At 47.2% G+C, this 20,071-nt stretch overlaps 8 protein-coding genes across 8 annotated transcripts, besides 1 other annotated feature; 5 read left to right on the top strand and 3 right to left on the bottom strand.

Annotated features, from left to right (window-relative positions):
* Positions 1-1,970: 1,970 nt before the first annotated feature.
* On the bottom strand, positions 1,971-3,099 carry EKO05_0005364 (uncharacterized protein; the record flags this gene model as incomplete). Its single annotated transcript, XM_038940040.2, has 3 exons — positions 1,971-2,683; positions 2,752-3,019; positions 3,064-3,099. 3 exons carry the CDS (start codon positions 3,097-3,099, stop codon positions 1,971-1,973), a joined length of 1,017 nt encoding a protein of 338 aa, XP_038798383.2.
* A 205-nt stretch (positions 3,100-3,304) lies between these two features.
* Positions 3,305-3,351: a tandem repeat.
* Positions 3,352-3,650: 299 nt separating this feature from the next.
* Positions 3,651-4,651, top strand: EKO05_0005363 (uncharacterized protein; the record flags this gene model as incomplete). The annotated part of the gene is made up of 2 exons (XM_038940024.2): positions 3,651-3,777; positions 3,825-4,651. The coding sequence occupies 2 exons, from the start codon at positions 3,651-3,653 to the stop codon at positions 4,649-4,651; spliced, it is 954 nt and encodes a 317-aa protein (XP_038798382.2).
* Positions 4,652-4,696: 45 nt separating this feature from the next.
* EKO05_0005362 (uncharacterized protein) lies at positions 4,697-6,034 on the top strand (the record flags this gene model as incomplete). Its single annotated transcript, XM_059636586.1, has 1 exon — positions 4,697-6,034. The coding sequence occupies one exon, from the start codon at positions 4,697-4,699 to the stop codon at positions 6,032-6,034; it is 1,338 nt and encodes a 445-aa protein (XP_059492569.1).
* A 727-nt stretch (positions 6,035-6,761) lies between these two features.
* EKO05_0005361 (uncharacterized protein) lies at positions 6,762-7,718 on the top strand (the record flags this gene model as incomplete). Its single annotated transcript, XM_038945976.1, has 1 exon — positions 6,762-7,718. One exon carries the CDS (start codon positions 6,762-6,764, stop codon positions 7,716-7,718), a length of 957 nt encoding a protein of 318 aa, XP_038798381.1.
* Positions 7,719-9,692: 1,974 nt separating this feature from the next.
* On the top strand, positions 9,693-10,846 carry EKO05_0005360 (uncharacterized protein; the record flags this gene model as incomplete). Its single annotated transcript, XM_038940243.2, has 2 exons — positions 9,693-10,035; positions 10,083-10,846. 2 exons carry the CDS (start codon positions 9,693-9,695, stop codon positions 10,844-10,846), a joined length of 1,107 nt encoding a protein of 368 aa, XP_038798380.2.
* A 361-nt stretch (positions 10,847-11,207) lies between these two features.
* EKO05_0005359 (uncharacterized protein) lies at positions 11,208-11,507 on the bottom strand (the record flags this gene model as incomplete). Its single annotated transcript, XM_059636585.1, has 2 exons — positions 11,208-11,328; positions 11,407-11,507. The coding sequence occupies 2 exons, from the start codon at positions 11,505-11,507 to the stop codon at positions 11,208-11,210; spliced, it is 222 nt and encodes a 73-aa protein (XP_059492568.1).
* A 6,042-nt stretch (positions 11,508-17,549) lies between these two features.
* EKO05_0005358 (uncharacterized protein) lies at positions 17,550-18,346 on the top strand (the record flags this gene model as incomplete). The annotated part of the gene is made up of 2 exons (XM_059636584.1): positions 17,550-17,909; positions 17,963-18,346. 2 exons carry the CDS (start codon positions 17,550-17,552, stop codon positions 18,344-18,346), a joined length of 744 nt encoding a protein of 247 aa, XP_059492567.1.
* Positions 18,347-18,621: 275 nt separating this feature from the next.
* Positions 18,622-20,021, bottom strand: EKO05_0005357 (uncharacterized protein; the record flags this gene model as incomplete). Its single annotated transcript, XM_059636583.1, has 6 exons — positions 18,622-18,729; positions 18,779-18,970; positions 19,018-19,304; positions 19,347-19,682; positions 19,730-19,832; positions 19,884-20,021. 6 exons carry the CDS (start codon positions 20,019-20,021, stop codon positions 18,622-18,624), a joined length of 1,164 nt encoding a protein of 387 aa, XP_059492566.1.
* Between the last annotated feature and the right edge of the window lie 50 nt (positions 20,022-20,071).

Raw genomic sequence — 20,071 nt, 5'->3', positions numbered from 1 at the left:
GCACAACGTGTGTCTAGTAAGCATACAGTTAGAGGCCACTCAATAAATTTTCTTCCTCTTTATTCTAGGCTGATAGAATCAGAGCCCGCAGTTGTATACCATTAAGGGACTCACTTCTAATGACAACAAATATCAAAAAAATGACTTTAGAACTACAGTCTGGATTGGCAGTGCAGAAACTGTAAGAATAAATCCCATGCCTTTGGAAGTACGTTCCTACATCTAACATACCGTGATACGTTCCAACAAAACCCTGAATCTGGATACAGTAGTTTGACAAGCCTAACATTAACTTTGAGGCTGTACTAACAAGGTTTCTTTAGAGCGTTAGGCGAACAGTTTACTGTTAGCAAGAGCGTCATTACTCTAACGCGATATTGTCCAAAGATTGCCAGTATACTCGTGAAGGTGCTCAGTGAATGTTGTGGGATCCGATTCAGGGTATAGATAACATCCATCCTTGGCCTCATAGCTCGGAATCTCAGGAGTGCAAGTTGCCTCATGGCTTCCCCTAAAAACTCGCTTCGTTGTATAATATAGCTCGTTGTCTTCTGTGGTCTCAGCATGGATACGCTTCAGATTACCATGCTTTTGCGACTCGATTATGATTATGCTTGCACGTTTTTGGAGGTTCCAATATTCCGCGCTTACAAGACCGTTGACGAGGACTGGAATTGTCGTCGATGCAGTGTTCATATGAGGTCTAGGATTGCGGCGTTTGAGGGTATAAGTGAGGAGCCCCTCGAAGACTTTCGCTGGTCCTGAGCCTTGAGCAAATATGTCCACCCGGTTTTCATATAGGTGGTTTGCGAAACCAGATATGAACGTCGTGTTCAACGATGTAACGTTGGCATTATCACGAAGTGTTACTTGATAAACGAAGTGGAAACATTCCTTGGTAGATATACCGTTGGGGCGTCCTCGAACTACAGCAGCCTCAAACTAATTAGCTTATGCACACAGAACTTCATTTCTACTTACAAGGACTGTTCTGATAACTTGGGTAGTTATTACCGCGTCACTTGATTGAAATAAGGCTTCGCATTCCTGAACAATGGCCTCCTAGATAATTTTAGCGAAGCACATTAAAGGCTGTTAATCTACCTTACCATGTATTTGTAGGGATTGTAGCGGTGGTTTTCTCCAAAAAGCAAGACTAGTCCTATTTCAGGTCCAGGCTGGTTTACTGTCAACAGATTATGACTAGAGCTTGATTCTGTAATCCTGTTGGGTTCAATAACCGTTGATGTATAGAAACCTGGCGAGGTGGAAGCGGAGGGCTGCTGATTGCAGACGTTTCCAACGTGAACGATTGGAAATCTGCTTCCACCGTTGTATGCCATCGTGCTTTCTATTTTCATTTGTGTTAAGAAGGGAAGAGTAGAACTGTCTGTTGGGAAACCTCTATATAGAGTTAAGAAAGTGTATAACGGAGTTGAATAAGTCCTGACTTGATTAAGTTCTACTATTCTTCCTGAACGCTCTTAATTAAAAGCTGAGCTTATAAGGTAAGACAGTAAAGCGTGTGGCGTGACTGTCACTACTGAACCCCTATTTTAGCACATTACGCAGCCAATTTCGTTACTTTCTTAGGGCAAATACCTGATTTTGCGACTTGTGGAACTCGCTGCCCTAGTGGGTGCTGCTTGTAGCTTGCACATGCACTACTGTATATCCTTGGATAACTTGTGCCGGGCCATCTGTTCTTCATTTTTGGCATTGCAGCCTGGATATGTAGTCTAGATTAACCGCACCCTTCAGTGTATGGAGCGACTACGAGTATACTAAAGCTAAGAAGGAAGACTTCTTACATGACAAATCTAATAGTAGAAAGTTAATAGAGGGAACAGTGTCGAAGCATTAGCGGTATCGCATGCTGTGGATTTTCTCACACATGACGGGCATGTCAAAAGTCTAGCGCTGTATCATATTAAGATTGTAATGAAAACTTCAATGCATTAAATATTGATCTACAGATTCAAAATTAAGTGAGCGTACGACTGAAGAAGCGGAGAGCACTGCTCAAGTAAGACCTCCTTGTCTTTTACTAATTCTCCAATCTCAGATTTGCCTAGTATCTCTTCAGTTGGGGAGCCTGAGTAAACAGGACACGGCAAGAAGATGCGCCTCTGTTGCATCAACAGTGCCTGTTCGTAAGCATGATCGCCTAGGATATATCGCATCTGCCTTACAATACGCTTATGTACAAGGAGCGCACTGAGGCTTACAACTTGCAGAAGCCTGACTGTGTCAGACTGGGTAAGAACAAGCACTCTGCAGCTGCGAACACCTTTGCTAGTCGCAAAACAAAACTCAATGGATAGGACTGCGTCGATGCTGTTGTTGAGGATTGCATCTGCAACCTCTATCGTTTGCGAGGTCTGTTTGCACGCTGCGATTTGATCAAAGCAGCCTGGATGCAATGCTTTCACAAGCGTCTTATCGGATGCAACAGAAGAAGCAACAGTATGTGGCAGAGTCGTAAGCGAGTGAAGATTGGCGGTATCAACCCTCGGTGTGGATGTTCGATCTACTGTCTTTACCTCCGGGTTGTTCGATCTGTAGTGCGACACCAGGAGATCAGATGGCGTTTCTGCCTTATGGCATTCTTGTATGTGGAAGATGTAGGGATCTATGCAGCTGAAAGTTTTACTGCATTGACCACATGGGTACTTTCCAGTCTCTATGCGACATTAGCATGCAGGGTTACTGGCGTTGCGAGCATAGTTAAGTCAAGCGAGAGCGACGTACTATCTGGGCGGAGGACTGCGATTTTTGAAGCAGCTTGGGAGGGCATGTGCTTTTCTGCAACGTCCTTGCTGGGTACAGGTAGCTGCAAAGCAGGGTTACCAGACGTGGTGCCTGTGAAACACTTTGTGATATATGATCGAAGCGAATCAAGACAGCTAGGAGACCTCTCGTCTTCCTCTAATTCTGTCTTGTCCTGGATCTCTTCGTTTGAGCGTGTACAGTCCCAATTCGACGAGTAACCTTTCATAGTAAGGAGCGCCTTTTGTCTCTGTCATAGTTAGGTCTGAGCATGACATGGACGTACACACATACTTTCGTGGTCACAACAGATGCAGAAGCTTGGGACATTGCGCTTTGGATTTTAAAGAAGGCAACCTTTGAAGAATTGTCAAGAAGGTAATCTAGAGGACTTTCCAGCCTGGTAAGAGAAGTGCATCATATATCATGCACGTCGGCCAGCCGTGCGTCAGCTTGCTCGTTCCCATCTCATGGAAGACTTGGGGCAGAGCATCTCTTGGAGCTCAAAACAGGTAATTAGATGTTCAGCTGTGCAGTGTGTGTGTGTGTGTGTGTGTGTGTGTGTGTGTGTGTGTGTGTGTGCGCACGAAGCCTCAGCGCTGTTCATCTTCGCACTAGCGCATGCATAACGCTATAATACACGCGTGCATTTTAGCGTGGTGTTCGGCGGATCCTTGGAGCCGACGAGGAGTGCCGACGTTGTTCCGAGCCCATGTTCTGAATGTGCGCGGTGTCGCGCGTTCGCCGCTGTCCACTCAAACTACCACTTCTGACGTTGGACATCCTCTTTGTTTCCTCCTACCTTTGTAGCAGACCTTACACCGACTGAATGTATAACGTTGCTAAGGTCTCTCGTTGGTGAACCATCCTCCTCTCTTAGGATGCCTACACAGTCGCAATCGCAGATCATACTGTCTAAACCAATTGGTGAAGGGCTCGATAGCTTCCAAAGCTCATTAAACTCGATATGCGAGGATACAACAGCGTTGGATCGGTTAGGGATTGAGGGTAATGTAGGCTGATAGTGTTGCTGTATTGTTCTAACGCGAACATAGAAACACAAGATTTATTAGTTACTCTTGTCTCTACCTTACAAGCCCTCCCTGCCGCTCGGCTCCTGCGCTCTAGGAACGGAAGCAAAGCTCTCTTCTATGACCTTTTGAGACTCAACGCAGCTGTTAGCTCTGCCGAGTTCGACGTCGAACGTATCAGGCCTCTGCTTGATGCTATCCTTGACAACAAACCTGATGAAGTTATATGGGAGAACGTCTACAAAGCTGTCACTGAATCTACCCCGCCCCCCCGGGCCGTTTCGTCAATTCAACAAACGCCATGGCTGCGCAGTACAGGCAGCTTCGCGAACTCAACCGAATACCGCAAATACTTTGACGACATTTTGAAGGAGGAGCTGGGACCTATGTACGTTGGCGTGCCTGGTTTTTTTGCGGGCTTCTTCGGAGAGGTTGCAGATATCGGACCAGCAGCACAGGCTGTGCTTGATAAGTGTAGAAAGGGAGACACTCCGCTCTACCAGGAGGAGAGTGGCTGGCAGGATTGGCCCGAAGGAGCGAAGGAGCCGGATGTATTAAGCTGGTTTACGCTACTTACAGAAAAAATCTCGGACTTTGCAGGAGAGAATCGGACGGACCCTAGGGTTCGACGCCGAATTGTGACAAGACCTCATCAACCCCTACAGGGTTCTACGGCCGACTGCAAGCTGGACATCGGCTTTATAGACGACGAGAATGCTGGCATCAACTCCGGATATCATTGGTCATGCATCCTTGTACCTGGAGAGCTTAAGAGCAACCCATCAGCCGACAAAGCGTCTAAGGCATGGTTTGACCTTGGCCGATATGCGAGGGAGGTGCTTGCTGCTTAAGACAGCCGCCGCTTCGTTCTTGGCTTTACGCTGTGTGGATCGCTTATGCGGCTGTGGAGCTTCGATCGACTAGGGGGCATCGCCTCCAAGCAGTTTGACGTCAACAAGGATGGACTGCAGTTTGTGTCTACAGTGCTTGGATTTCTCTGGATGCACGAGGAGCAGCTAGGCTTTGATCCGACCATCATAACAGCTGGGGACAAGCGGTACATCGAGATCGAGCGGGAAAATTCTACTGAGCGCCTTGTCATCGACGAAGTGATAAAAAGGGTACACTGTGTCGCTGGTAGAGCAACGACCTGCTGGAGAGTTCACCAGGAAGACGATCCTGATACTCAGCTCGTAGTTAAAGATTCCTGGCAGTACCCGGAGCGGGATGAAGAGGGCGAACTATTACGTTGGGCGACTGAGAAGGAGGTAGTGAATGTCGCAAGGTACTTCCATCACGAAACGGTCCGAATCAATGGTCAAGAAGACGATATTCGCATGAATGTACGCAAAGGCCTAGACATAACAAAAGCAGAAAACTATGTGCCAAGGAAGCCGATGCTACCGCCAAGCACAACTGGGCGCCGGGCTTCACGAAGAGATGGAAGCAGCAGCAGCATCGCGGGGCAGAAGCGATCCTCAAGCTGCACGAACGCGCTAGCGCCGCCCAGCAAGCGCACTTGTTCGAGCTCTCCAACAAAACCTGCCATTGCGAACCGCATTCATCGACGTGTTATTGTCCGTGACTATGGGAAACCTATCTACAACGCAAGCTCCCCAGCTAGTCTGCTTGCTGCATTTGAACAGTGTATCAGAGGGTACGAGTCCTTACATACGCGAGCGGGCATGCTCCAACGCGACATCTCCCCAAACAATTTGCTGGTGAATGAAGACGAGGGCAATTCGTCATGGCTTGCGTTCCTTATCGATCTCGACCTTGCAATCCGAGAGGATCGCGAGGAGGTCTCTGGAGCGCGTGGAAAGACCGGCACGCGAGCCTTTATGGCAATTGGGGTGCTTTTAGACGACGAACAGCACTCGTTCATGCACGATCTTGAATCCTTTTTCTGGGTGCTCTTTTGGATCTGCGTACACTATAACGGGGAGCAAGAAAGGATTGTTCGGCGATTTGACAAATGGAACTATCTTGACGCTGAAGAACTAGCTGGTTCGAAAAAGGGAGTTGTGGATGATGAACGAGACTTCCTTAAGATAGCGCGGACAAACTTCACGCCGTACTACCAAGCCTTAATCCCCTGTGTCAACAGGCTCCGAAGGAAGGTGTTTCCCAATGGTGAAAGATGGAGAGATCCCAGCCCACAGCTGTACTTCGGTATGAGGGAGATCCTCTGTGCAGCTCGAGATGAGCTTAAGGAGTCAAAAGGACAAAATTAAGTTTGTACTCTTAGCAGGAAAGCTGAAAAAAGGCTGGACATAAGGCGCGTGCATAGTAGAGCGTGAGCGTTAAGTCTGGGCAGGTGCAGCCACAGTCTTCTGTGCTCACTCATCTTCTACAATCAGCTCCTTTAAGTTTTACATGGCGAAGGCACCGTTAGGAGTTCCGCTGTACTCAGCTTTGAATAAAAATTATTACTGTGCGGTGTTGTGCTAATAGATGTTAAGGCAATGATATTCAACCTATCCTCTTCACACTGCGCAAATACGAGGAGAAAGCCTTGCTTGAGAAAAAGCTTGCCAATATTACTAGTGAAGCAAATCAGCAGAGGCTGTATTGTTGCAGTGACGCAAAGAAGCCCAGCGCTGCTATTGTTCCAGAAACGCAGGCGATTCCCCTCGGTGCGTTCAGGGGGTTAGACCGCAACCCGTACCGGTAAGCGGTTCGACGCGATTGGCCAGGTCATGGCTTGAGCTCAGTCTGGGGCACCTGCCAAGAAGTTGCTAGTGAGAAGTAGCGTCACACTCAGCAAGGAGCAAACCGGTGTACAGTGATTGTAGTAGCACCGGCTTTGGACTATATATATCGTCAACCACATTCCGCTGTCTCTGTCTCTTTGCAGATCTCCTTTGCCTTACTTTATCTTCAGTTTAACGTAACCCGTTGATCATTCAAATTCCTCGGTCTTTAATAATCTATCTCATCCTATCTGTTTGATCCCTGAGTATGGCTGTAGAACGCAAATGGGGCGACAACCACATCAGCAGAGCTTTGACACAAATTCACTCGGAATCTTGGCTGCTTGGAAACTTCGTCCTGCGGCGTCTACCGTATTGTTCCGATACAGCCACTTGGAACGACGAAAGCGACAATTCGAGCTACACATTAGAGAACTTATCGAGCCCTCATCCTCCTGCGACCGCACATTATGACAGTCCTTACATTCAACTAGTACACCAGGCTGGCGATGCCTCCGCGGTCTGGGCTGTTGGTAGCATTGCGCTTTGCAAGGTCAAACATGTTGAGGACGGCGTTACGCCTGAACCGTCTACCTTGAAGTTTGTTCAAGATCAGCAACCAAGCTTCAATACACCCAAAATCCTAGCTCAGGCTGTAGACGGAGACAGGGTATACCTCTTTCTCCAGAGGCTCCCAGGTCGAACTCTCGACCAAGCTTGGCCATATCTGAACACTTGGTGGCGACTTCACTATGTTACGGCTATCGCGGATGTCTGCAAGGAAATGGCTCAATGGAAAGTCCGTGGTTTTGGTGGCGTCGATGATCAAAACATACCAGAATACTACCTCCAGCCTCGTGGATGCCATGATTTCAACTCTATAAAAAATTCGTGTGAAGAGATAGGTATGGATTGTTCTGATCTGGTTTTCTATCATGCCGATCTAGGGCCTACCAACATTATCGTGGAAGACAAGCCGAGGACAGGAGGTATTGGAGTTATCGATTTTGAGATTGCAGGTTACCTGCCTCGGGACTGGGTTAGAACAAAATTCCGACTCTCTTCTGGTATGAATCTATCAGGGTTTGCAAGTGAAGACCCAACGTGGTTGAGGTCTGAGGTTCAGAAGTTGCTCGGTAAGGACGGATTTAGGGATCTTTCAAGTGCATACATGTCGTGGTTGGAACGCCAATCAAAGACAGACAGAAAATCAATGGGCATGTGAGAGGGGTAGTAGTAGTCAGATTGATTGATATTATATATCAAAATGAATGAATATTCGTCCTCGCACTCCTTGGTCAAATTAGAAGCTAACACCTTATTAGACGTAATATCTGGAAGCTAGTAACTATTAACGTCGAACTCAGGGTCTGATTAGGGAGACATGCTTCGAACTTAAACCACTTGGGCAAGTGTGGCTCCACAAGTGGCTCCGTTCGCCAAAGTCCCTTCACATGTTGCTTTGCCTGTCATGTTGTTGTATCCGCACGCAGAACACGTGACATTATTCGTGGGCTCGATGAAGGAAGCGATTGCCATAGTGTAACGATAGCAGAAAAGACTCTGAAGTTTGCAATATTGGTAGTAAGTGCTGTGCGTATTGAAACTTCGGCTGTCTTCTGTCACAGTACTTATACATGCTTCAAAGCATAGCGTCACACGTACCTCACCAGGTAGTGATAGTGGCTGCATAAGGCCAGTAACTGTTCTGCTTATCGTTGATATTGTCGCATGGCCAAAGTGTGCCATGAGCTGTGCCGCGACATCCCTTTCCCATACCATCTATGCTTCGACACTTCAGGTCACCCGACTGTAGCAGTATGTGCCGCATCCGCGCAGCAGATACTGCAAGCCACCATTGACGCACAAGCACATCCAGCTTAGCCGATGTGATAAGAGCATTGTAGCCGAGGCTTATGTGCATAAGTAAAGTAGGCGGGTCACGATAACAAGGGATCTGACCGAGGGTGCACAAACCCAAACTGTCAATCTTACACCAATCAGAGGGGCTGAAGTAGCTGACTGCCCTAGTTGGTGGTCTGTGTATTGTAAGAAACAGAATAAATATAGATTCTGCCTAAGTTGCCACAACCAGATCCACCAAAGTATTGCTGAGACTCGGCTAGCCTCCCCGCCTTCTGCAGCTATGCTGAGTGGCAGACAATTGCGCTAGCGTTGATTTGACGCTAAAATGCACGCGGTCATTTTAGCGCCCGCCATCGGATTCATGAGTATTGCACACCTCGGAACTTACGGTGAGTTCTACATCATGATGAGTCTTTCTGCAAGAATTGAGAATGCAACGTGGGAGGAGTTGAACGGAAGCGTGAGTCCGATCTCTTACGATAATTCTCTCGCTCACATCTTTTAAAGTTACTCGAAGAGATAGTTAGTGTTTTGGACACGGTTCACAGAAGAACAACTCTGTCGGAAGTCTTTTCGACAGCGATACCATACACTATCTCACTCAAAGTCTCTCCATCGAGCGCCGTTACCCTGTTGAGCAAATTACCTCCATCCACCAACGTCCTTCCATCTTCCGCCACTTCGCGCGCTACTGTATCTCCACTCACCAACCTTTCTCCGGCTACAGCTGCAAGTTCGCCAGCCAACATCGTACTCCCGTCAACCAATGTCTCTCAGTCACGCCAAGCTTCAAGACCAACTCCTTCGATCTCGCAAGCAACAATCTTGAAACTTCAACAGCCCGAGCTGATAGAGCATCAGAACATCCTGAGCTTCTTAAGTAAGGTTGAAAGGCAAGAAGTGCATTTCTGGGACCCAAACATACAGCAACAAATTGCGAGCGAAGATAAAAAATTGCTGTGTCCCGGCTAACTATAGCGTGTATCTTTGTCTTATTTTAGAGGACACTGAGGTACATCACAAGATACTTCATCGGTTCGCTCGTGTGGTTCTGTATTACTTGAGTCTCCAGGGCTATACAGCTGGGTCATTGGCGCATGCTTTTCAAAAATTCAATCTGTTGAAGACTGAGGAGATCTCAGAAGCGCAGATTCAAGGCTACATATCTGCTGGAAGTAGATATGCGCACCTAGCGAGTGAACTTGGAGGCTTGGCTACTCTCTTTTTCCTGCCGCATTGTGTTGGGAATTCATTGTACGTTTCAGAGTGGCTTCTTGCTTAGGAAAACTAACAACTCTTCAGTTGGGAACGGAAGACGCCTAAGAAAGGTTCTATGCACGATGTGATTATTCGAAGCTTGAAAAAGGCTGGAATCCCTGAGATATCGAAGCCTTTCCATCACGTCGCCACCTTTCTTCTAAACCCAAGCAAGGGTGTTGAAAATTCGCAACCTCTTAATACTAGCGTTGACCTAGGCATTCCCAACGTTGTCCTTACACCATCTCATGGAGTCAGCAAAAGACAGCAGGAAAACACGTATCAAAATGAGCGACCGAAGATACCAAGACTGTCAGCAGTGGAATTCTCATACAGATCTCAATACAATCAATTAGGCGAAGAGCTTGGAGAGGTAATATTACCAAAGGGCGCTTCGACTGAAGGGCAGCTTGGGCAAGGTAAGTGTCTGGTATGTCGACCCAAACTTATCACTAAGTTGCATTAGGTCTAGAGAGCAGGACCAGTGTTTCACAAGTAACATTGTTGAAAAACTCGACAAATCCTCATCTGCAACAGTCTATCCAAACCGCACTTTATCAAAGCAAGAACCCGGAACAAGGCGTAGGAAGTACCAAGAGCCCCAGCTCCCAACCAAGCCCAACTTCTGACGCCAGTTGCGTGTTTGGACGAAGTATCGAAGTGGATCAAAGACAAACAACATCAACCATCGCGCAGGACTCTGATTCAGTTTTGGGCGGGGGCTCAAATACATTTACTGGCTTACCTATCACTCGGCTACCATGGGGACCTGTATACCAAGGAAAGGCAACGGTAGCCCGCTTAGACGACTTGGAGAAGGTTCTAGGACACCGTCTCCTTGAATACATGGAAACAAGTGACGTGAGATGTCGAGAAAACAACAGGGGCGACACTGGCCCTCTCAGGGTCACTTCTGCAGTATGTCTGTATTTTCAGGCACAAAGCGAGAAGGATTTTATGTTGGAAATCTCACTGGGTCGCTTGATTGGGGAAGCTATCTCGCAGAGTCTGAACTCTGTTGAGTACCTAGAGACGTTGCTGGGCGAATATCTTTTCGCGAGTATGATGGCTAGCATGCAGAGGGAGGAAGAAAAAAAGAGAGGAATGCTTGCATCTACTAGCGCTGCAAAGGTAACCTTTCCTTCTAGCAACGGAAGTAACGATGACTTTAAATTACAGTTGATGGTCAGCAACAAGCGGGGCCGTGAAATATGGAAAATTGCATTCTAATCCTTAGTTAATTTGAAAGTTATTGAATCTACAACTACAATCCAACCTGCCTTAAGGACCACGTCATTCTTGTCTTCATCCGTATTCTGATTAGTTAGAACATCCTCACCTATGGCTACGCGTCCAATATTCCCAGTCCTTTTCTTCCACGACATCTTTCTTGGGTAATCAACAGGCTTGAAATTATAGAAGTCGATATCTTCAAACCCTTGGTTAAGGGTCTCTTCAGCCTGTGTTTTCTCATATCAGACTTTGTAAGCATTGGAGAGCAATAAAGTTTATCCTACATCAGTGTTCGGCATTTGAACGACAAATCCTGATGAAAATTCTATTTCCTGGACGCTCAAGCTTCGAGGACGCGTCAACACCAGCTCAAGCTCAGAAATATGAATGCGTGGAGTTGTACGGTTTGGTAGGCGGCGAAGGGCGTAGTAGGGCGATCGATGGGAGAGAGACTGAGCGAGTCAGGGAATAGAGCTAGGCTTTGCACAATACCATGTTAGCAAGCTATAGCCGAAGAAAGCAGAAGCAGAAGCTCATCATAGGGACTGTGATAATACCTCTGGTGAGTGTGTGACTGGAAGCAGACAAGAAGCAAGAAGCAGCGGAATGAGGAAGTAGACTTCGCCGAGTGTCCCTTGCAGAGATGACCGCAAAACATCAAGGCGTGTTGTTGAAGAGATCGATGCGTTGGTTTTGACGCCTAATGAAGAATCGCACGATAGGCTTTGGACCCCTCCTTGAAGACCCCACTACGCAGCCTTCGGTCACGTGTAAAATCATGACAACCCCACCTAAGCCGTACAGAAGCTGCTATGACGCAACAATAGCTACAAAAAGCAGCGTGACTTAAATTTTATGTGGTACTCAAGCTACCGCTGCAGCTTCTTGGCCATGCTCATCAACTTATAAAACCGTGTCTCGCATTAACGTGTTCTTGCGCCTAAACATAAAGTGTTAACTAGCGTTCGATCTAATCACAAAATTCCACTACTCCGTTTATAGGCAAACGCCAAGTGACGCGGGTTATCAACTACATTTCATAGAACCACAATAATTCATAGAACAGCAAAAATATAGACGCGACCCTGCAAATACAAATAGCTGTAACCAGGCGGAGCGTGCTACTTTTTAGTTACATAGGACAGCCTGCTATCAATAAATTCTACAGCTCCCGCAGGCACTCTTTCTTACGTGTCTTGAAGCCTGCAACGTTAGTTGGTTTCGATGAACTGCACTTTCTTCCTCTTCTTTGTCACTCTATTCGCTTTCAGCCTCCAAGCTTTTCTTCAACCACCTCTTTCTTTCTCTTGATGCCCGCCCTAACATTTCGAAACAATCTTTCATAATTTGCCAGCAGACGTGTAATGTTGCTGTTTTGTTGCTCGAGCGCAGCAATCCTCTCGCTTTGTCGAGCTGTGTCACGTTTGAGCTCCTCTACCCCAGGCTCCAACACCATTTGCTTCAGGGACGTTAGCAGTGTCTTTTGTTCTGAATTGGAACCTACCAGATGCTTTTTCGTGTTTTGTTGCCTCCACGGGTACTGTAAAGCACCCCCCTGAACCTGTGTCACCGCAATCAGGATTTGCAGACAACTTCAAAGTATGTCGTATTAGCTGAATGCTTCAATTCCACGCTGTGTTCGTTGTCTGTGCCTTGTACTTGGGGTTGAATACAATCGGAAGACGATTACAAGTCCATCTTGGATCTTCCCTTGAGATATCTGAGGCATACAGGACATGCATTCTTTTATATCCGACACCTGTGCTTTGCATATTGGCGGTGCCGTCTTTGCGATCCAGCTTACCAGGAATGCCGTCCAAACCTTCTATTGGTCCTCTATTGCTCTAATGTGTCTCATTTGAAGCCGGAGCTCGGGTGCTCAGACGCCGTCCGCCATACTTTCTGTCGGACTGCATGACCGATCGCGACATTGTGATGCCGATGCTCCGTTTCTGTTCTATTAGTATCCAAGAGACGAGCTGTTCGACTGCCCTGCTGCATTGCATCATCATCTTGAAATCGTTATGGACCACACTCTTCTTATTAGCTTCATAACAGCCCATTCGTTCAGTTTACTTATGAGCATTTTGCTCTTGTACGTCGACAGCACAAGAGCTAGACTGCGAGCAACAACTTACTTCGAGACGGTCTTACCCATTGTGTTTGGCTTGAGTCAGGTAGCAATCATAATAGCTGCCATTATATTCGCAGTAGCCGCTCTCACCATTAATTTTCAGGTGTATTGGCTCGAAACACTTTTCTGTAGTGTACTTCAAGCTGATGTGGCGATCAACGTATGGCAAATTCTTCAGCGTTTACCTTCTAAACTTACCCTTCACTTAGTTCGCTCGAAATCTTCGCTACTCTGATAGCCCGACCTGGACAGTATTATACGTGTATGGAGCATGTTTGGTCACCGTAACACTAGAGTTCACATTTCGCGTAAGGCAAGGCTACGTCTCCATTCCATACAGCGTCTTTTGCTAATCCATAATAAAAACAGAACTTTACAAAACACATACAACCCATTTTTATATCTTGCCAGTCTGGCAATCCTGGCTTCGACGGTCTCGATTCAGCGGCTGTATGCACACAAACGAACAGGCGGAAATAACCTAAGGTACATGAGGCTGTTACTTGCGTTTGTAATCTCGAACGGGACTGTAGCACTCTGCCAATTCACCAGCGCTACGATCATCTACGTTCATCTGGTTTCAAATAGGATGATCAGTGGCCGACTTTATCAAAGCATTTTACTTGTATGTATTGACTCTCTTTCAGATATGTGATTTAACATAGGCAGGCTTGTACATCAACTCAACTTTTATGCCCTCTCGTCTTCTGCTTGGGCCGAGTGGCGTCTCTCCGAAGGGAGTCTATGAGAGTAGATACTGGAAGTGATATCGGGCTAGTATCCGTTAGAACCACATGAGGGCCAGAGACTTCGCAAGGCCTAAGCTCGTTGATCTCAGCACTGCTGCTTGTTTTGCAAGAACAGGTGTCTAGGTTGGATTATGTGGTTTTAGCACTGGTTGTAGGAGCGAGGAACATTGTCGGGCTTTCAATAGACAACTTGATACAAGTGAGTACAGATTGCTCTTGTGCTACGTCTGTTCAATAGATGTGACCGATCTCGTTCACACTGACACTGTACCATCTGGCTGGATAATGCATTCAGGCTGCAAGGTTCAGGTCGAGATCAAGTCTCTAGACACCTATGCTACGGCTGCATTAGCGCTTAGTATGTGTGTCCGGCACCGGATGCTTGGCAAAGTGCATGTTTATCTCATAATAAGACGAGCTGCTGTCTTCAGCGCTTCCTATTTTCTCCGTTCTTCTTATTCGTATCATGTTGCTTCTACTCTTGAGTTACGTATTGCAGAATCTCTTTCCAAGGATACCAAAGCCTTGGACTCCGGAGAAGTCTCAATACTTACTTCGTCGAGTTTACGTTAATGAAATCACCTAGCCTGTGGAAGGTCGAAGCGCAGAAGAATGTCAATCGCACTTACAGGCTATTATGGGTCCTATAATTCGTAGCCGTGTTCGCGAGGCTATCAACGTATACATATCGTACAATAGTCAATTCTCCTACGATGAATTAGCTTGTGTCTTGCAGAACCCTCGGGAAGGCCTTGACGAGGATATTCATTACGGCATCGCGAGTACGTTATTGCGGCTAGACGGAGTGGAAATTGATGTTGGAAATAAAAGTGTGGTTCAAGCCTATTTTGATGGATTACAAGATCACCCACAGGTAAGCAGGCAAGGCTATTCGTCTTATATTACTTTTACGAAAACTGAGCATCTAGACTTGCAAAAGAAGGCACCAAGGCTGATTGAGGTCTGAGAAGAAGAGGGATTCAGACACAAAATTTGGCAGTGTTCGATGAAAGATAGCCAAAGGCATGGATTACGAGGTCCGAATTGTCGCCAGTGCTGAACAATATCTCGTCACTCTCCTGCTGGCAGTCATAGTGATAATGCCCCTCCTCGATAGCGTTGAACCAATTGAATGATATTGCATCGATCTTAAATGCCGCATCTGGAAGCCGTCGAAACTGTGACCATGCCATCTCCTCAATTCGACACTGAAGAAGAGTGGTCGTGCTTTGTTGAGACCGAAGATCTCTTAATAAAGCTGTGACGTACATTTGACCAGCCCGACGTTCTACCCTGAGAACTCGAAGAGTCTACATAAGCCAATTAGAACATGAGATCGTGGTATATTTTTGGAAGATATACCTGCGTCGTATGATCAGATTTGGAAATTTTAAACTTCGGACTATTTGGAGGTGTAGGGGGGATAGTCGTTAAAACTCGTGATGGCATCGTGGTAAATCAAAACCTAAAGTCGTTCGTTATTGCTAACAGTGCTGGGTTAAAATGAGCTCACTGCTGCTCAAGTATGCACAGTACGTCTGTATACTCCCTCATGCAATTGCACAAGCCAGATTCGTGCGACACGGTAAATTAGTCTGTTAACCAATCGCACCTCGGCCGTTTAGCGACTACATCTCGGTATCTTAACCTTGCCGAAGGAACGATGCATGTGTACACGCTTATGCATCGGCCAGCCACGCCAAGCTTTGCCGAAGGAACGATGCATGTGTACACGCTTATGCATCGGCCAGCCACGCCAAGCTCTGCCGAAGGATTGATGCATGTGTACACGCTTACCGTATGCATCGGCCAGCCACGCCAAACTTTGCCGAAGGATTGATGCACGTACACTGATTTACGTATCTGTAAGCTATGAAGTTCGCATGTGTTGCAGTCCAATCCATAATCAGCAACACGACCCAACCTACTCACTCCAAGTCTCTCAAAAAAGTCAGCTAAATCATTCCACACGGTTTTCGCATGCTGGTATGCGGCAGAGCTCAAAACCAGCACCACCATATTGCAGAGATCGTAACTCCTGTCAACTATAACGAATCTGCAGCCATGTCTGACTTGCAAAGATACTTGAAGTTTCCATAATCTGACAATCTGTCTGTTTTGTACCTTCAATATGGAATCGCCGTCAACCGCCCTAGTACAACACTCTAGAGTGGAGCAACAGTGTCTGGAAGTGTGTCGCGCATTTCTAACAAACGTCATTCCGGTAGACGTTGTGCCCCCGGGACAATCGATGCGATACAAATCTGCGAAACTCACAAATTACACGGACTGTTGGCTTATCTATCCCCGCATGGTCAACAACAAAGGAGGTTGTCTGACTGACAAACAACAACGACGTTATCTGCGAGACAGAACTGGCGAGACAACACGGACTCTGCCTAAAGTATGGTCGCTTCTTGAAACTCTGCTGGTATATTCCTCCAAAGCCTTGTGTCATCCAAAACTAACATTCAACAGATGTATTTAGACAGAGGGGACTCAGCTGTCCGCCCAAAGCTTCCTGGTGTTTGGAAAAATGAGTGTTCATTATCACTCGAATATCCGAGGATGCGAGCGTTGTATAGGCACCTGAATGAGCAACACAGTCATGAATATTGCATGCAGTCTTTCAGAAACAGTCTGATTGTGTGCATGATTGGCCATGAACTGTGGAATAATCTCTGGGTTGGCAGGTAACATCTGCTTCCATCCCCTCAAGAGAGTGCCGGCCTGACAAGAGATAGGATTCCATCTGTCCTCCAAAGAGTCACACTTCCGCTGCTGACCAGTCGCCGTGACGCTGCCTATCTTCTTTTCACGTACGGTGCTAAACCCGAGACTATGATTGAATTTACCAGGAAAGAGCTGCTGGCAAACCGATATTGGGAGGATGTAGACGGTAGATGTGTTAGAAGACTCCAAGATATCTGTCCCTGTACTGAATGCACGTGCATGGGATGGGAAGCATTCAAGAAAAGGCATATGCGCCAGGCAGGCTCTTCATGTAGTGTCAGCAAAACGTGAGATAATTAAACTATTGCTGTAGCTATTATCGTCTCCTTTGCCTTTCTTCGGGAGGCAGACACTGATACCAGAAAGCTGTCTGTTGATTAGGTAGCACGGCTAGCGTTTCGCGCTAGTCCAGGGTCCACTCGAACAGGGCTGGGCTCCCTCAATCGCACGTGGGGTACAGCCCGTGTTGCGCGCATACATAGATCCCTTCAGCTCCAGCTCCAGCTACAATAGCTCTCTTGATACAATGTCGTACCCTCTCGAGCTTTGGAAGCAATACTATAACATTTCAGACAGCGCTCATCTCGACCTCCTCCTCATTCTCCAGCAGCAGTATGGCATCGACATTGCTGCCATCACGTTCGACCTCTCGATGACCGCTACCAATCACATATTTGATCTATCTGAGGTTTTGACGCAAGCTGAGTTGTTACACCAACCCACTACGGCGCTACTTGAGCCTGTCCCAGCTGAACCTCGGAATTTTCGGCATGGAGATCACCATGGTCGATTCGATGCAAGAACATCCTCCGTCGTAACCTACCCCAACGGCGCTCAACATGAGAACATTAGGGATAAAGCTGCCGATGAGCAGAAACCCTGCGCTCGTTGTTGGATGAGGAAGGAAAAGGTACACTTCCCACTTGTGACCTAACCCTTGTTGACAACGTTTAGTGTAGAGACCGTAACAGCTTAATATGCGCTTCCTGCAAAAAGATCGGCATCCCGGCTTCGCTTTGCAGCCGAGTCAGACTTACTGACACACCAGTTTTTGTAAAATGCGAGTGCAATAACAGCCGCTCTAATGCACGTACTAACTGTTATAGGGCAAGAGTTGCCATATGAGAAAAAGCTTGCCTGGGAGGATCTCGCCATAGGCAAGTCTATACTTACAGTGGACGTTCAGCACTTTCGCTATGGCCCAACGCTCAGTGTCAATTGTTCCCCTTTTGAGGTAGTGAACTCTGAACAGGTACGCTTGTTCCACAAAACGACTCGAGGTTGGGCCAGTGTAGACACCACTGCGTTCGCTCTTTCTGAGTCTGTTGATGATGCAATCCTAGACAGTTATATCGGAGAGCACGTGGCCCTGTTCCTTCATCAAGCAGTCGCCGACTCGACTTGGCTGAACGTCGTCTTGAACCATGCATCCAATTACTTAGAGGTGTGTTCGCATCCTTTCAAAGCGGCTGCAACTGATCTGATTTCGTGCGACAGGATGATCTTATCCAACGGGCATTACGCTTGTGGTCTGCCCATCGGCTCCTCATGCAAGGCTGGCAGCTGACTTTGCCTGGGTCCCTTGGAATGCCACCAGTAACGGACCCCAGTTCATTTCTCTTTAACACGACACCAGCACCGCGTGTCATTCAGAATCAGTTGGATCGCAGACTTGAGCGATACTGTGCGGACCAAGAGGCGGAGTGCTTGAAAGCGCTCTCTGTTACTATGCTCGGGAGATATCGTCGCGATTGGGTCGCTACCTTCATTTCGGCAGTCATGGTGTTGCATACGCGAGAAAGAGATATTTTCAGATTGCTATACTGGACTCTCGACACCAGTAATGTTCGTCGCATCTATCTACTCTCTAGGGCACGCTAACCTGTAATAGACATATACATGGCGACATCCCGAACGTCCACGTAGACTTATTGACCGAAGCTTGCACGCGAGTAATGTCCTCTTAGGACATCTCCACTTTCGTGGCGACATACCCAAGCAGTTCTCATCTCTTGCGCATCATCCACTCGTGCCTGAGGGTTCAGCCAAAGAACGATACAACTCAATGTACGAAGATAGTGTTGATTTTTCAATCTGCAGATCGGCGTTCTCCAAACAACTGTCAAAAGACTTTGAGAGGCTAAGTGTAGTCGACTTTAGTTACTAGGCCTGGCCTCTGAGGTATTTCTGGGTGTGCTAAGAACTTGTTGGATAGCCTCGCGTACAGCGGTGTAGACCATGTTCACTGAGCCAGAGCACTCAATCTGAATTTATGTTAACAGATGGCTACGCCTGTCATCGAACAAAACCTACATCGAAGAATCGCCCGCGGCCTCTCAGATACTCAAGAACCTTGGCATTGTTCTCGTTGAATGTACGAAGTCTCTTCGTGATCGAGTCTGGATTGTCGTCTATACGCTCTGAGGATGCCGAGCGGTTGCGTAGACGACTCAGTAGCTCTTCTTCAGTACACGTCAAAGAAATGGTAGCATAGTCCTTGGAGATCTGGCACCAGAGTCAGTATTAACTGTTATGATTTGGAATCAACGGACCTTATCCTCGAAATCAACCACCTGTGCAATGCTTCGTGGAAAGCCGTCAAGCAGAAACGCATGCTTCCCTTGTGAGCGTGCTTGACCCATGGCTTCCTGCAAGAGCTGAGATGTGAGCTGGGCGGGGAGTAGTATAGACTTTTGAATGCTCTCAGGTATGAAATCGCGATACGGCGATTCTGGGCGTGCAGCCTCGACCCGCAAGAGGTCGCCGACAGAAATGTGATGCAGTCCAAACTCCTTTGCAAGAAAAGAGCATTGTGTTCCTTTACCAACGCCAGGGCCCCCTGATATTATTAGCTAGGCTGTGGTTTGGTCCGAAAACTCACCTGAGACGAAGATGACAAAAAAGCTGTTCCCAGTCCCTGTAAGTTCTTCATGCTTGGATATACAGTCATCTAGCAAAGGCTGCCACACTGGCAGGGTGACCTTCTCTTTGAGTCCCATGAATTCACCCAAGTCTGTACCGTTTCGTCTCTCGTACACAACCGCTTGGTGAATACACTCTAGCTTATCGACATTTCGGACTAATTCTGCCGCTTGTGATTCCCCCTTTTCGTATTCGTACCACAAGACCAGAACCAAATCCGCAAAACTCGAATTCCAAGGGCGAATGGTACACGCAAGAAATTTCAAGGCCATTTCTTCTCGCTCGAACTTTTGCTCTATTTCTCGTCAGGACTGGTTCGACTGATGTGTAGGCTAAAAAGACCTTTGCTGACTCCATCTGATGGGGTGATATCGCCTATCAATGCCTCCCCCATGTCATGAACCAAGGCCATGTAGACAGCTCTCTTACGAACATCATCGTCGATCTGCATCTATGTCAGCTTTAGTACAGCAAAAGAGAGCGCACTGAGGACTACCCCTGGTGTCATTAGGCACATGATCGCCATTCGCCACATATGGTCACCCACACTCTCTGGACCGGGGACGCCACGAAGTGCCCATCCTGCTCTTATAGTGTTCTTAAGACGTTCGATTAATTCGAGAAAGAAGAACATGTTGGCTGCTGATTGTCCTGATGACTGTTCAACGTAAGAGCCAACATGGT

Source organism: Ascochyta rabiei, chromosome 8 (genome assembly GCF_004011695.2).
Source record: "Ascochyta rabiei chromosome 8, complete sequence".
NCBI classification, from domain to species: domain Eukaryota; kingdom Fungi; phylum Ascomycota; class Dothideomycetes; order Pleosporales; family Didymellaceae; genus Ascochyta; species Ascochyta rabiei.
This window is presented reverse-complemented; position numbering and strand designations above follow the sequence as displayed.